This window comes from Myodes glareolus, chromosome 16 (assembly GCF_982192425.1).
Source record: "Myodes glareolus chromosome 16, mMyoGla1.1, whole genome shotgun sequence".
NCBI classification, from domain to species: domain Eukaryota; kingdom Metazoa; phylum Chordata; class Mammalia; order Rodentia; family Cricetidae; genus Myodes; species Myodes glareolus.
In genome coordinates this window covers 31,608,659-31,621,920 of record NC_142041.1, presented here as the reverse complement: position 1 = coordinate 31,621,920, position 13,262 = coordinate 31,608,659, and the positions used below count along the sequence as shown (strand labels likewise).

The 13,262-nt window shown below is 48.7% G+C and overlaps 1 protein-coding gene across 2 annotated transcripts; it reads left to right on the top strand.

Moving 5' to 3' along the window:
* The first annotated feature begins 473 nt into the window (after positions 1–473).
* Spaar (small regulatory polypeptide of amino acid response) lies at positions 474–3,032 on the top strand. 2 transcript variants are annotated; one of them, XM_048420419.3, is made up of 2 exons: positions 474–1,089; positions 1,699–3,032. In XM_048420419.3, the coding sequence occupies exon 2, from the start codon at positions 1,912–1,914 to the stop codon at positions 2,137–2,139; it is 228 nt and encodes a 75-aa protein (XP_048276376.1). In that variant the 5' UTR covers positions 474–1,089; positions 1,699–1,911; the 3' UTR covers positions 2,140–3,032. The 2 variants fall into 2 exon arrangements, with proteins under 2 accessions (XP_048276376.1, XP_048276375.1); XM_048420418.3 differs by having other exon boundaries at positions 1,661–3,032.
* The last annotated feature ends 10,230 nt before the right edge of the window (positions 3,033–13,262 follow it).

The window sequence follows — 13,262 nt, the reverse complement described above, 5'->3', positions numbered from 1 at the left end:
GTATTCCTGATGAAGGCCAGGCCGTTCTCCCAGGCAGACTCAAAGAACAGGCAAAAGAGAAGCAAAATAAACCATGAGGCTCGCAATGACCTCCGGGGCTCATCTCCCAGCCCCGCCAGGTGATGCTGAGGGTTCAGATACCTCTGATGTGTGTGTCTCCTGTTTACATCTCTCTAATTCTGGTGGTCCCAATTAAGACGAATGTTGTCAAGTGCTTGACTCCGTGTACCCACGAGGAGGATAAGCCCAGATTGTTGTAGCATCTCAGAAAAGGGGCTGGGCTAGAACAGGACTGTGCATTGTTTCCTCTCCTTCTCTGTAGTAAGCGGTTTGCCTACACTGTTACTAAAGTTCTCTTGGACCCGGGAGAAACTGGAAAAGTTCCTGACTGTATGACCTTGGGCCCAGCTGTCTCTCTTCTGGGCGGTGTTAGGGGCCTGATCAGGCACATGGTGATCTGGTGGTCGCTCTGACTGGTTCCTGTGAAGAGCGAGCTGGCATACAGGAAGGGAACCCGTGCTCTGTCCTGGTGCTTCCTTATCCTCACTAACTGGCAACAGTCCTGGGCAGGCGTACCTGCTCTGTGGCTATACCTGTGCCAACGGAGGTGCCAATCACGGCATAGGGCTGTGGGACCAGTGTTTATGAGACCGGCCTGGCTGTGTCCAGTTCCCGGAAGGCTCCATTTTCCATAATATGGGCAAAGGGCAGGCCGATAACAGCGATTCCTTGCCAGATGTGGTGCTCTCAGGAGGCGCCTGGTTTGAGTGGGCTGGGGCCGAGCTCCCTCCTGACACCTCTTCAGGGGCAGTTAAGGAGTGATCCCGAAAGCGCAAGGGTGTGTGGGGCGGGCTGAGTGCTCGAGCTGAGGAGGTGGTGGCTACGGGTTACAGGCCTTCAATCACAATTGGAGGAAGGGATACAGGAAGTACTCACAGCTGCACAGACACCCCCGCGCCAAGATCCAGGCAGCACCAACAAAAGCCACGGCAGGCTTGGGGGAAGAGAGTCATGGCCACCTGGGGTGGTCTCCAGACAAAGAGTCTGACACACAAGGTACAGTTAGAGCTGGCACGCCTCAGATCCGGGGTAAGTCTTCACCGCACCCAGTGTGCTGTGGGCCAGAGTAGTGGGCCCTGGGTGGCGGCAAAGAGGGGGCCCCATGAGGGTGTGTAGAAAAGTGAAAGGGTCCCACGATGCCTCACTGAAGGGGCTGGAGGAGGTCCTTCCCTATCCATGCCACACTTTCCAGCCCTGCCCACGCCACAAAGTGGGGCCAAGTACAGCCTGCTCTCTCTCCCATCTCCCCCGCTGGAGGGCCCCGGCGTCCCTAATGACCTGTGTGTGCTGCCTCACCTCGCTTCCCTTTGTTCGTGGCTGGCGTGTATCCTTCTCCACAACTGCCTCTCAGTCCAGGTCCAGGGGCTGGGAGGGCCACAGAGAGGCCAATTGGAAGGCTGGTCCTGGGTCTCCCCTACTGGAACCAGGCTCCTCCTGGATCCACCAAAGGGGAGGCTTTTGTCTTTCTCAGTGTATGTTTGTTTTAATTTAATCAGTCACTCTTGAAGTCCTGAGGCCTTGATAATGGGCCAGGGCTGGCCTGGCCTTTCTCTCAGCATCTTCTGCTCCTCCTTGCTTCCCTTGCCCCCTCCATGTCCAGGGAATCACGGCTTACATCTTCCCTGATGGTGCTTCTAGAAGCCGCTAGTGGGGTTGACCACATCTCTTGGAGGTCTGACCCGAGGTTAAAAACCAGACAAAAGATCGCCTGGTTCCAGCAGAAGGGTTCGTGGCCTAGGATGGTACAATCCAAGGCCTCAGACCAGCGGGAGGAGCGACGGGCGCCCGGCATAGAGCCCCTGTGAGTTTCTGATGGGACCCTGAGGCTCAGAGACCGCCCACTCGGAAACCATGGAGACGGCAGTGATCGGAATGGTGGCCGTGCTCTTTGTGGTCACCCTGGCCATCACCTGCATCCTCTGCTACTTCAGCTATGACCCGAAGACCCAGGACCCAGAGAGAGTACCCAGGAGCAGCTTCACCGTGGCCACGTTCCATCAGGAAGCGTCTCTCTTCACAGGGCCTGGCCTCCAAGCCCGGCCCCTGCCGAGAGCCCAGAACTTCTGGACTGTTGTGTGAGGCTGGCGGGGCCCCTCAGCGGTCGTTCTGCTAGTGGGTCAGGCCCGCCTACCCCTTCAGCAAGCGTTGTCTGGTGTCTCACAGCTCTCAGGCCTCCTTCTTTGTCTTTCCATGTTCCATAAACTTCTTGCCTTCTTCCATTTCTGCTGGCTCTGCCCTGTGTCCTGAGGAAGCTGAAGTGCTGGGATCAGGTGTGAGTTACCGCTAAGCTGTGCCCTACTCACCACAATGGGGCTGAGGAGCCTGAGGAGGTGTGGACAGACACTGCGTGGCATTCTATGGTGGAGTGGCTCCAGCCAGCTATGGAACCTCACTCCAGGTTAGTTTAGCACCCTGTCAGTAGGATGCCTGAGACAAAGTCTACTTGCCACCCAAGGAACCAGCGCCCTCAAGTGGACATTTTGATGAACTACTTCTTGTTTGTTTGTATTTTTGGATGCCCTGTGACGCTCGACCCTGAGATTTGCTCCTTAATCAGCCCTGAAATTCTGACACCAAAGAGCTGTTTTCCGGGAACAAGTGACTTAGTTTATAATTGCAAATGTATATCCTTTTATGGGTCTTTCCAAATCTGCTTTGGAAAACCACAAAAGGAAGCAGAATAGAAAAAGACCCACAGAAAGCACAAGGTGTTTCATTACCAGGAAGGCCACCGAGAAGACTTTAAACACGTTTTGAACAAGACTTGCTTTATTGCTATAGTCCGACAGACCGCGTCTATTCTTAGCAGACGTGAGCGATTTGCGTCACTTAGGAATGATAGAAACATCGTGAACTGAAAGATAATTCCAAAAAAGTTAAATGTTGCTACATTTCAGCACATGTGAAGAAGTTGTTGGGGTTTTTTTTAAAACCACAAATAAAAGGACATTTGTTTCTTATTAATAGAAAAATCTGCTCTCTCTATGATTACGGAATAGATGCCATCTCTTATTTAAGGACTAGGATCTGAAGAGTGGGAAGCCATGGGCCTCCTGGATCGTATATCTGCATCTAGCCCTGTATAGCGGACTCTCTCAAGACTTTGTCGAAGGGGACAAGATTGAACAAGGGGGCTCTGGGATGTAGGGGTGTCCAGATGTGGCTGCCGTAGGAAGGACTGAGAACGACAGGCTTGGGTCTGGAGAGATGTGGAGGTGGAGACGGTGAAGAAGGGGTGCAGGAAGGGAGCCAGGCTGCTAGATGGGGTGGGGGTGGGGTGAATCTCGGGAGGTCACAGGAGCTCCTGGAAACATGTCCTTGTCACTCTGGATGCCAAGTCCTGGACTCGGGCTTCCATCGATAGGCCAGAAGGAGGGCAGGGGATCCTGGGGACTAAGCAAGGGGACTCCCTGCAGGCCAAGGGTCAGTGTGGTGTTGAGATGTCTGCTAGCGATGGGTGAGGTGGAAGCAGGCCTGGGTGGAGGAAGAAGTCAAACTGAGTCAGCCTTAGCTCCCTCTGAGGGATTGCTCGCCAGTGGTCTGGCTTCACCCGGGCAGAGCTCTGCCCCAGGCGGGCTCAACGGGCCAGACCTTTCCTGAAAGTCCACAGGTTCTCTGCAGAGTCCTTTTCCCAGGGACACCTAGACTGCTTGGAGTTGGGGTCCCCAGGTGCAATGAAGCACATGAACACAGGAGCCTGTGTTGGAGAGGGAGAAGGACCCTTCCCAAGTGGCTTTTGGTTATGGTGTTTGATCGCAGCAATAGATACCCTAGCTATGACACGATCCATCTCTCACCCAATCACATGCCGTGTCCTTTTTCTTCAATAACCCGTGTGTTTTATTCATTCATTCCTTTACCCTTTCACCTGTCCTCCAGTGAGCGCGGCCAGAGCTCTGTGTGCTCAGAGCAGGTGGAAGTCAGGCAGTCCGGGTCCTTGCACTAACTGATGGGAACAACAATCTTTAGTTGCCCGGGGATGGCGGTGGGGATCCCAGGGAAATTCGAGAGGAAGAGGTGTCTGAGCTGGACTGGAGGGGAGAGGGAGACCAGCGAGCAGATCCAGGAAGTTGCTGGCGTAGGGAACCTGCAGGGCAGAGAAACAACAGCTTGGCCTGGCCCGAAGGAGGTGAGACTAGACACCAGTCACCTCCTAAAGGAAGTATGTTTCCAGGAAATCGATGCTAAGCATACTACCGAGGCAGCCTTGCTTGTTCGGGCTAGGCAGGTGTAGGGTCCAGGCATGAATGAGGGCAGGGCCACCTGCTGCTGCTGCGGTGGGGAGGGGGCTCTTGAGGCAGAACATGGACCCCCCAGGCTCTCAGAGGACTGTGGCAGTGGGTCTCAGGGCAGGGAGATGGTGTCCAGAAAAGGAGGAGGACTTCAAAAAGGGATGGTTGTCCTCCCTGGAGCAAGTGACAAGGGAAAGGGGTAGGGATACAGCTAGGGCAGGGGCAGGAAGGTGGGGAGGACGCAGAATGAGAATCTAGGGAGTAGGGTTGCCAGTTTTAATGAATAAAAACATTATACTTACAGATAAGCTGGAGATTCATGTAGATGATAAGTAATTTCTAGTATAAATGTATTTCATGAGGTATTTGGAAAGCACACTGAAACCTCTATTGGCTGTATAAGGTTAAGTGTTACAGGGCATTCTATCTGGTAACCCCATGGGGACAGGATAAGTCTGAGAGGCTGGGGAGCTGGCTAAAGACAGTAGGAGGCTGTCAGAAGAGAGACTAGAGAAGAGGTCCCTGAATCTTGCCACATAAGGGTTGACAATGGCATTGGTGAGTGAATGGCCATTATTTTAGACTGTGATGTGTGCATGGTTTGTGTATATGCATGTGTATAGATGGTGTGTTGCATGTGTCTGCTGTGTGTCATGTATATGGTTCATGATATGTGGTATATGCAATGTGTACAGTACCTGTGTAGTATATGTGGTATCTTAGGGTTTCCATTGCTGTGATGAAATACCATGACCAAAGCAACTTGGGAGGAAAGGGTCTGTTTGGCTTACATTTCCACATCACTGTTCATCATCAAAGGAAGGCAGGACAGGAACTCAAACAGGGCAGGAAGCTGGAGGCAGGAGCTGCAGCAGAGACCATGGAGGGGTGCTGCTTACTGGCTTGCTCCTCAGGCTTGCTCAGCCAGCTTTCTTATAGAACCCAGGACCACCAGCCCAGGCATGGCACCACCCACAGTGGGTAGGGTCTTCCCACATCAATCACAAATTTCAAAAAATGGTACAGCTTGTTTTTTTTTTTTTTCAGCTTGGTTTTATGGAGGCATTTTCTCAACCGAGGTTCCTTTCTCTCAGATTTCTCTAGCTTGTGTCAAGTTGACATAAAATTAGCTAGCACATATGGTATGTGTATGACATGTAATGTGTAGAATGTGATACATATACTGAGGGGCAGTATGTTTTTGAGGGTATATGGTGTGTGTATATGGATTATATTTTGTATATGTGGTATGAGTGTGTGTATTGTGTGCTTCTGGTGTGCTTGGTGTGTGTGTGTGTGTGTGGTTTGACTGTGGCTGGTGCGGCACGCTTGTGTGCTGTGTTATATGTGTCTGGTATGTGTGATATTTGTATGGTGCATGAGGGATGTGGTGTGCCATTTTTCCCCTGCAGCCTGTTGGGTAAGCAGGAGAGACCTAGCAACAGTCAGCAGGGAGCTCTCTTACTGCCAAAGGCTGTCTTCTACCCACTGTCCCCAAGAGAGGAAGGTAGCAGTAGAAGGACAAGACAGAATGGCCCTGGAATACCAGCAAAGTGGGGAATGGTTAGCCGGCGGTGGTGAGGGAGGGCAGCAGCTGCTCCAGGCCAGCCTAGGAATCTGGGCCAGAGCCACCCTGGCCCCCGCCCTCCCAGTTCCAAATCTAGTACTTTTTCCACTTGCTCCGGAGCTACGGCCAGTTTCCATGGAGTCTCCCACTGCAACAGGCACTATGTTCTCACCATATATTCTCAGTACCCAGGGCACCCCATGGTCTCCATCACACCGGCGTGGGTACCCAGCTGCTGTGTGTGAGTGCTTTGGGCCAGTAGAAACTCCTCCGGAGCAAGGCTGGGCTGCTTATAATGTCTGTGTCACCTCAGCAGGATCCCGTTCACATCTTCAGGAGTTACAGAAGCTGGGGGACCAGGCTCTTCAGGCTTAACTAAGCAAATCTTACTGACACCCACCTCTGGTTGCATATCTGCTTTGAAGATAGGGCCTTTGCTACCTGCAATCTCTCTTGGCAGTTCCTGAGCCAAGAGCATCCCTTGAGGAGCCACCTCCAGCCCCCGCTGAGGGCTAGGACCCTGGAAAAACAGACTTCAGTCCACTAAGGCGTGAAGCTCCTGGTCAGATTAACTGCATCTTGCATCTACAGGTCTGTGTGGGTTCTGGGCACTCCAGCCTGTGCGTGGCAGTCCTGGGCCTCTACCATAACGTGCTGAGGTGCAGAGATGAAAAGCCTACCTAGCTTGTTTGCAAGATGAAAGATGGAGATTCTAGTCTGTAGCTGTAGGAGGCAGGGGGAAGGGCACCCCTACTGTGGCCTCTCTCCACAGTCCCTGGCTCTGAAACCTGGCGGGTTTCTCTGTGGGACTTGCTGCATTCTGGAATCAAGAGGCCTTGAAATAACATGTTTTCCGGAAAAGTACCTTCCTTAGAGGAAACCACTTGTTCCAAGGAATAGAAAAGGGTCATTGTGTCTTGCCAGGTCCCCATTCCTGAGGTCATGACACTTGAAAAGGCAGGCACAGTGGGAGACATAGAGGCCTGCGACCTCCCTATGCTCCCACCCAGATGCCCCCATTCAGCACATCTGCAGTTAGAAGCCCCTCAAGTGCTAACAGGAGAGGCTGATGGGCACATCCTAGCAGCCATAACCATCCACAGCAGGCAGCCTTCAAAATAATGAGGCCAGTCAGCAGCACAAACCAAGATGGCCTTGAGTCAGCTCCAGCAGTTGATCCTATTCTTGTTGCTGAAGCAGGTGGTGTGGACGTGGGTCTGGGCACTAAAGAGGGCTGCGGGCTTGGGGGATGAGGGCTTTGGACCATCGTGGGGTGAGGCTAGGAAGAGAGGAATTGCACTCCCATGGAGCAGGACGGTGCGGTGGTCATGCCCTGGTCACTGGGGAGTGTGCGCATTGAATACTCCAGTTGTATTCTATGGAAACGGGATACATGAGTATAAATATGTAAATCCAATGGTGTTCTTGGAGCCTTGTTCTAATTGCAAAATACTGTAAAGATCCAAGTGTCCATCAGTAGGGAAATACAGGAGCAAATTATGGTACAGCTCCAAAGTGAGATAATAGAGACAGAGACAATAAATACAGCCACGGTGTCAGAAAAGACAAAAGGGGCACCAGTCAGGTGCGGGATCACTGCCTGTCATCCCAGCACACGAGACAGGAAGATTAGGAACTCAAGATCGCCTGGCTGTGTTAGTGAATTTGAGACCAGTCTCAAGAACAAACCAAGAAGCCAAGCAAGAGCAACAACAGAGACTGAAAAATAGAAACGAAAAATCCTCCTCCATCAACAGTAAAAACGAAGCCTCCTAATTTAGGGGCCTGAGGTGATAGCTCGGAGGTTAAGAGCTCTTGAGAGAACGCCAGCTCGGTTCCCAGCACCCAGATGGCAGCTCGCAACCGTCTGTAACTCCAGGATCCCTGCAATCCTCTGACTGCCTCCAGCCCCTGCACACACATGGTACAAATACATACACTCAGGCACACACACTTTACACATAAATATTCTTAGACATTTCCTAACTTACATATTACGTTCGTGCTTGTGTGACTCTGGAATAAAAGCTCAGAAAGGTGTGGTGGCGGCAGGCGGCAGGTTTGGACGGAGGGAAGTGTAGGGACTAGCCATGAACAGACTCAACAGAGACCACTCAGGCACCACCCAGGAACAGACCATCCAAGGGTAACAGAAACTTCCACTTTGGTACCTCTTGAATGTCTACCTTATTTGAACAAGCATGTTTAGCTCTTTTATCATGTGTCATAATTTTTAATTAATTAATTAATAATTAATTAATTTTAAGAGATGATCTCTCTCTACTTATCTGTGGCTGTCCTGGAACTCACTATGTAGACCAGGATGGCCTTGAACTCACATCTCGTCACTCGCGGAGAACCTGGCTGAAGACATAGCTCTCTCCCTGGAAGCCAAAAAACAAAAGATGAGAAAGAGGGCCAATGTCCTGATGTTCCATTCAAAGATGTATCCCCAGTAACCTCACCTCCTTCGGTGAAGCTCCCTTCACCCCAAGGGATCCACTGCCTTCTGATGGCACTGGTAAGCAAGCCCATAACATGTGAGCTTTCGATGCACATGTCAGATCCAGGCTACAGCACAAATGCCTCTTCCCAACAGGAAGTTATGCGGCCACAGTGATGAGCTGTGAATAGAGTCTTGATGTCTTGCATGAGCCAGGTCTTCTACTTGTGCAAAGCTATCCTCCCACCCACACCCCGCACCGTTTCCTTAGCCCCCTCCACAAGCCTAGATCTAGTATTTGTATTAACAACTATTTACAGGGGAGGAAACAGACCCAGAGACTCCAAAACCCCTGCCCCTGCCCCAGATGCTCAGCAAATTGTTGCAAGCTCAAAGTCAGAACTATATCTCTTTATTTTTTGTGTCTTTCAGATGGAGGCTCATTTCTGTTGCTCTCACGCCTTAAAGAAAGGTCCCCCAAAACACAGGGTCTCAAAGCAACAGGAGCAAAGAAAAGCAAAACTCTAGATTCCCTCTTTTCTACTGTATTTCCAAGGTGGGGCTTTTTGTTTTGGAAAAAGTTCTGCTGCTTTAAAAGACACAGGGCTCAGGAGAATGTTTCCAGATTCCGAGCTGAGCTGAGCGTGGTGGGGTCTGCCAGCAATCCCAACTCTTGGTACCCAGGTGGGAGAAGTAGCAATTTAAGATTGACCCGAGTTAAGTGAGACCCTGTCTCAAAAAACAAAACAGGTCAACTGTGCATGTATAACTTTAATCTCAGTACTCAGAAGGCAGAGGCAGGAGGATCTCTTTGAGTTCCAGGTCAGCCATGGCTACATAATGAGATCCTGTCTCAAAAATAACACACACACACACACACACACACACACACAAACACAAAAGTTCAAGAAAAATAAAAAGTTAGAGGCTACCCTGGACTACATGAAACTATCTCAAAATCAGGGTGACGGGGGAGGGGATTTACATAAGATAGATGCCAATTTTAAAAGTTCACTTAAAGTTGGGCGGTGGTGGCACACACCTTTAATCCCAGCACTTGGGAGGCAGAGGCAGGTAGATCTCTGAGTTCGTGCCCTCAGAGGTAAAAGGAGGGAATGGGATCTCCTGGAACTAGAATTACACACGGTTGTGAACTGTTATGTAGACGCTGGGGATTGAACCCAGGTCCTTTGGAAGAGCAGTAAGTGTTCTTAACCACCAAGCCATCTCTCCAGCCCTCTACATAGAAATTTTCTTTTCAAATTCATCTATTATTTTACATCCTGGCTGCAGTCTCCTCCCATCCTCCCTTCCCGGTCCCTTCTCCCCACCCAATCCCCTTCTCTTCCTTCTCCATTCAGGAAAGGGCAGGTCTCCCATGAGTATCAATAAATCATGGCAAAATGAAGTTGCAGTAAGACTAAGCACCTCCCCATGTATTAAGGCTGGGCGAGGCAACCCAGTATGAGGAGTAGGGTCCCAAAATCCAGTAAAAGACTCCAAGACAGCCCCTGTTCCCACTGCTAGGAGTCCCACAAGAGGACCAAGCTTCACAACTGTAACATATATGTGAAGTGTCTAGGTCAGTCCCATGCAGGCTCCCTGGATGTCGGTTTGTAGAGAGCCGCGTGATGCCATGCCTTACAGGTGGCACTGATTCCCACCTTCCACCTTCCCAACGGTGAATGCTCTCAGAGGTGTAACAACTCCATATATGGCTAATGCTAAGATCTAGCTTGCTTCTGCGTTTCTGGACCTATCTGCGTCTCCTACGTGGCTTGCTGGGTGTTATGAGTCTGTAAGGACAAATAAGTCCAGGAGTTTTAGGAGACAATATTACATGAATTGATATGAGTTTATAAAAATAAGCCCAGAAATGTTAGACACAATATTAGGTGTCACACACAAAATGAAACTAAAAAGCATGAAGCAATGTGTGCAGTGGTGATAAGAGTTTGAGCTGGTGAACAAGTGTGATGTAACTATATGATAAGCAGACATGTGTGCTAATCTAAAAAGAAAAAAGTACCATAGCCACAAAATAGTATAAAAACTTGAGGCTTACGACCAGGAGGTATTCTCAAAATGACTTGCTAGACAGGCTGTCAGAGCGGTCATAGAGAATCCAACGAACCAGCAACTTCACAGCTGAGACCGTCCAAGAGCCAGAGAACTAGCTCTTGCCTGCGGATCAAGATTTGCTGAACCAGAGGCCTACGTCGAGAGTCACAGACCATTATCAGGTCGTATACACAAATGCCTCAGTAAGATAGAATAGAAGACCTTGCCTAGGACACATAGCAACCTTTGCTGAATGTGTGATGTGATTGATTGACTAGGATTGTTATAGGTGTGATGTTTACTTATATTTGATAGAAGAATAATTAGGGATTTAAATGATTGTTATAGTTTTGATGTTTGCCCATACCTGCTAACAATTGGAGATTTGACTATTGGCATAATAAACTTGTTCCTAGAACAAACACTGTGGTCATCCTGAGTATTTACTTGCAGACCTCTAAGTAAGGGCAGAATGCCCGCTCAGGAATAAGGCTCGCGACACTGGGGTTGGCTACCCAGAGGTTATTTAAGCTGGAGACTGGTTTTTCCTGGGGCAAGAGGTTGTGAGAGGTAGCGAAAGGATGAGAAGATTATTTTAAGGGCCTGAATAAACCGCAGTTAAGAAGAGTCCGGTGTTGCGTCTTCATTGCTGACAAGGCGGACGCGACATTGGTCCAATCTCTGTGAGCCCCTGTAAGTCCAGATTAGTTGATTGTATGAGTCTTCCCATGGTATCCTTGACCCCTCTGGCTCCTACTCTTCTTTCTCCTCCTCCTCCTCCTCAGGATTCTTGAAGTTCACCTAATGTTTGGCTGTGGGTCTCTGCCTCCATCAGTAGCCGGATGATGCTTCTCTGATGGTGATTGGGCCAAGTACCAGTCTGGTCACAGAAAACGGCCAGTTCAGACTACTTATTGGCTATTGCTAGGAGTCTAAGACAGGGCCCGACCCATAGGCTCCTGGAAGATTCCCCTGCACCAGATTTCCATCTCACCCCTGAAATGCCTCCACCAGCAGCCCCCCTCAGACTCTCCCCCTCCACGACCCCCCAAACCCAATCACTCATATTCTCATTCCCACCCACTCTCGGGGTACTCACAAAAATCTCTTCTATTTCTATTTTTCATTCCCAGAGATAATTGGTCCATCTCCCCCCCCTCCCCAACCCTACTTCTTACCTAGTCTCTCTGGGTCTGTGGATTGTAACATAGTTTTCCTTTATTTTATAGCTAACATTCATTTATGAGTGTGTATACACTATGTTTGTCTTTTTCTGTCTGGCTTTCCTTACCAGGATGATTCTTTCTAGTTCCAATCCTTTGCTTTCAAATTTCCTGGTGTTCTTATTTTTAACAGCTGAGTAGTACTCCATTGTGTAAATGTACTACATTTTCATTATCTATTCTTCTGAAGAATAGATATCTAGGTTTCTTCCAGGTTCTGACTATTACAAATAAAGTTGCTATGAACATAGTTGAGCAAGCGTCCTTGTGGTGTGATTGAGCATCCTTTGGGTGTATGCCCAAGAGTGGTATGGCTGGGTCTTGTGGTAGGTTGATTCCCAGTTTTCTGAGGAACCACCACACTGACTTCCAAAGTGGCTGTACAAGTTTGCACTCCCACCAGCAGTGGATGAGTGTTCCCTTTGCTCCACATCCTCTCCAGTATTAGCTGGCACTTGTGTTTTTAATATTAGCCATTGTGACAGGTGTGGAATCTCAAAGTCGTTTTGATTTACATTTTAAGTGTTTCTCAGTCATTTGAGATTCCTTTGTTTAGAATTCTCTGTTTAGATCTGTACCCCATTTTTAAATTGGATTATTTTGTTTGTTGATATTTAGTTTCTTGAGTTCTTTATATATTTCGGAAATCAGCCCTCTGTCAGATGTGGGGTTGGTGAAAATTTTTTTCCACTCTGTAGGCTGCCATTTTGTCCTATTGGTGTTCTTTGCCTTACAGAAACTTTTCAATTTCATGAGGTTCCATTTATTCATTGTCAATCTTAGGCCTGTGCTATTGGTGTTTTGTTCAGGAAGTTGTCTCCCATGCCAATGTGTTTGAGATTATTTCCCACTTTCCCTGTCTTTCTTTCTCTCTCTCTGTCTTTCTTTCTCTCTCTCTGTCTTTCTTTCTCTCTCTCTCTCTCTCTCTCTCTCTCTCTCTTGGTCTTTCAAGACAGGGTTTCCCTGTGTGGCTTTGGTGCCTATCCTGGAACTAGCTCTTGTAGACCATGCTGGCCTTGAACTCACAGAGATCCGTCTGCTTCTCGAGTGTTGGTATTAAAGGCGTGAGTCACCACCACCCAGCCCCACTTTCTCTTTTTATCAGGTTCAGTGTATCTGGATTTATATTGAGACCTTTGATTCACTTGGATTTGAGTTTTGTGCAGGGTGGTAAATATGGATCTATATGCATTCTTCTACACGCCGACATCTAGTTAGACCAGCACCATTTGTTGAAGATGTTTCTTTTTTTCCCATTGTATAATTTAGGGTTCCTTGTTGAAGTCATATGTCCATAGGAGTGTGGATTGGCATTTGGGTCTTTGATTCAAGTTAATTGAGCCACCTATCTGTTTTTACACTAATACCATTTGGTTTTTAATTACTATAGCTTTGTAGTAGAGTTAGAAATCAGGAATGGCGATAACTCCAGAAGTTGTTTTCTTTTTTTTTTGTTTTTTGTTTTGTTTTTGTTTTTGTTTTTTGTTTTTTTTTTTCGAGGCAGGGTTTTTCTGTGTATCTTTGGAGTCTTTCCTGTCCTGGAACTTGTTTTGTAGACCAGGCTGGCCTCAAACTCACATAGATTCGCCTGCCTCTGCCTCCCAAGTGCTGGGATTAAAGGCGTGCACCACCATTGCCTGGCTTAGAAATTCTTTTATTGCACAGGATTGTTTTAG

Excerpts from the sequence above, each read along its gene's own strand:
- Spaar (XM_048420419.3), top strand. The coding sequence starts at position 1,912 with ATGGAGACGGCAGTGATCGGAATGGTGGCCGTGCTCTTTGTGGTCACC.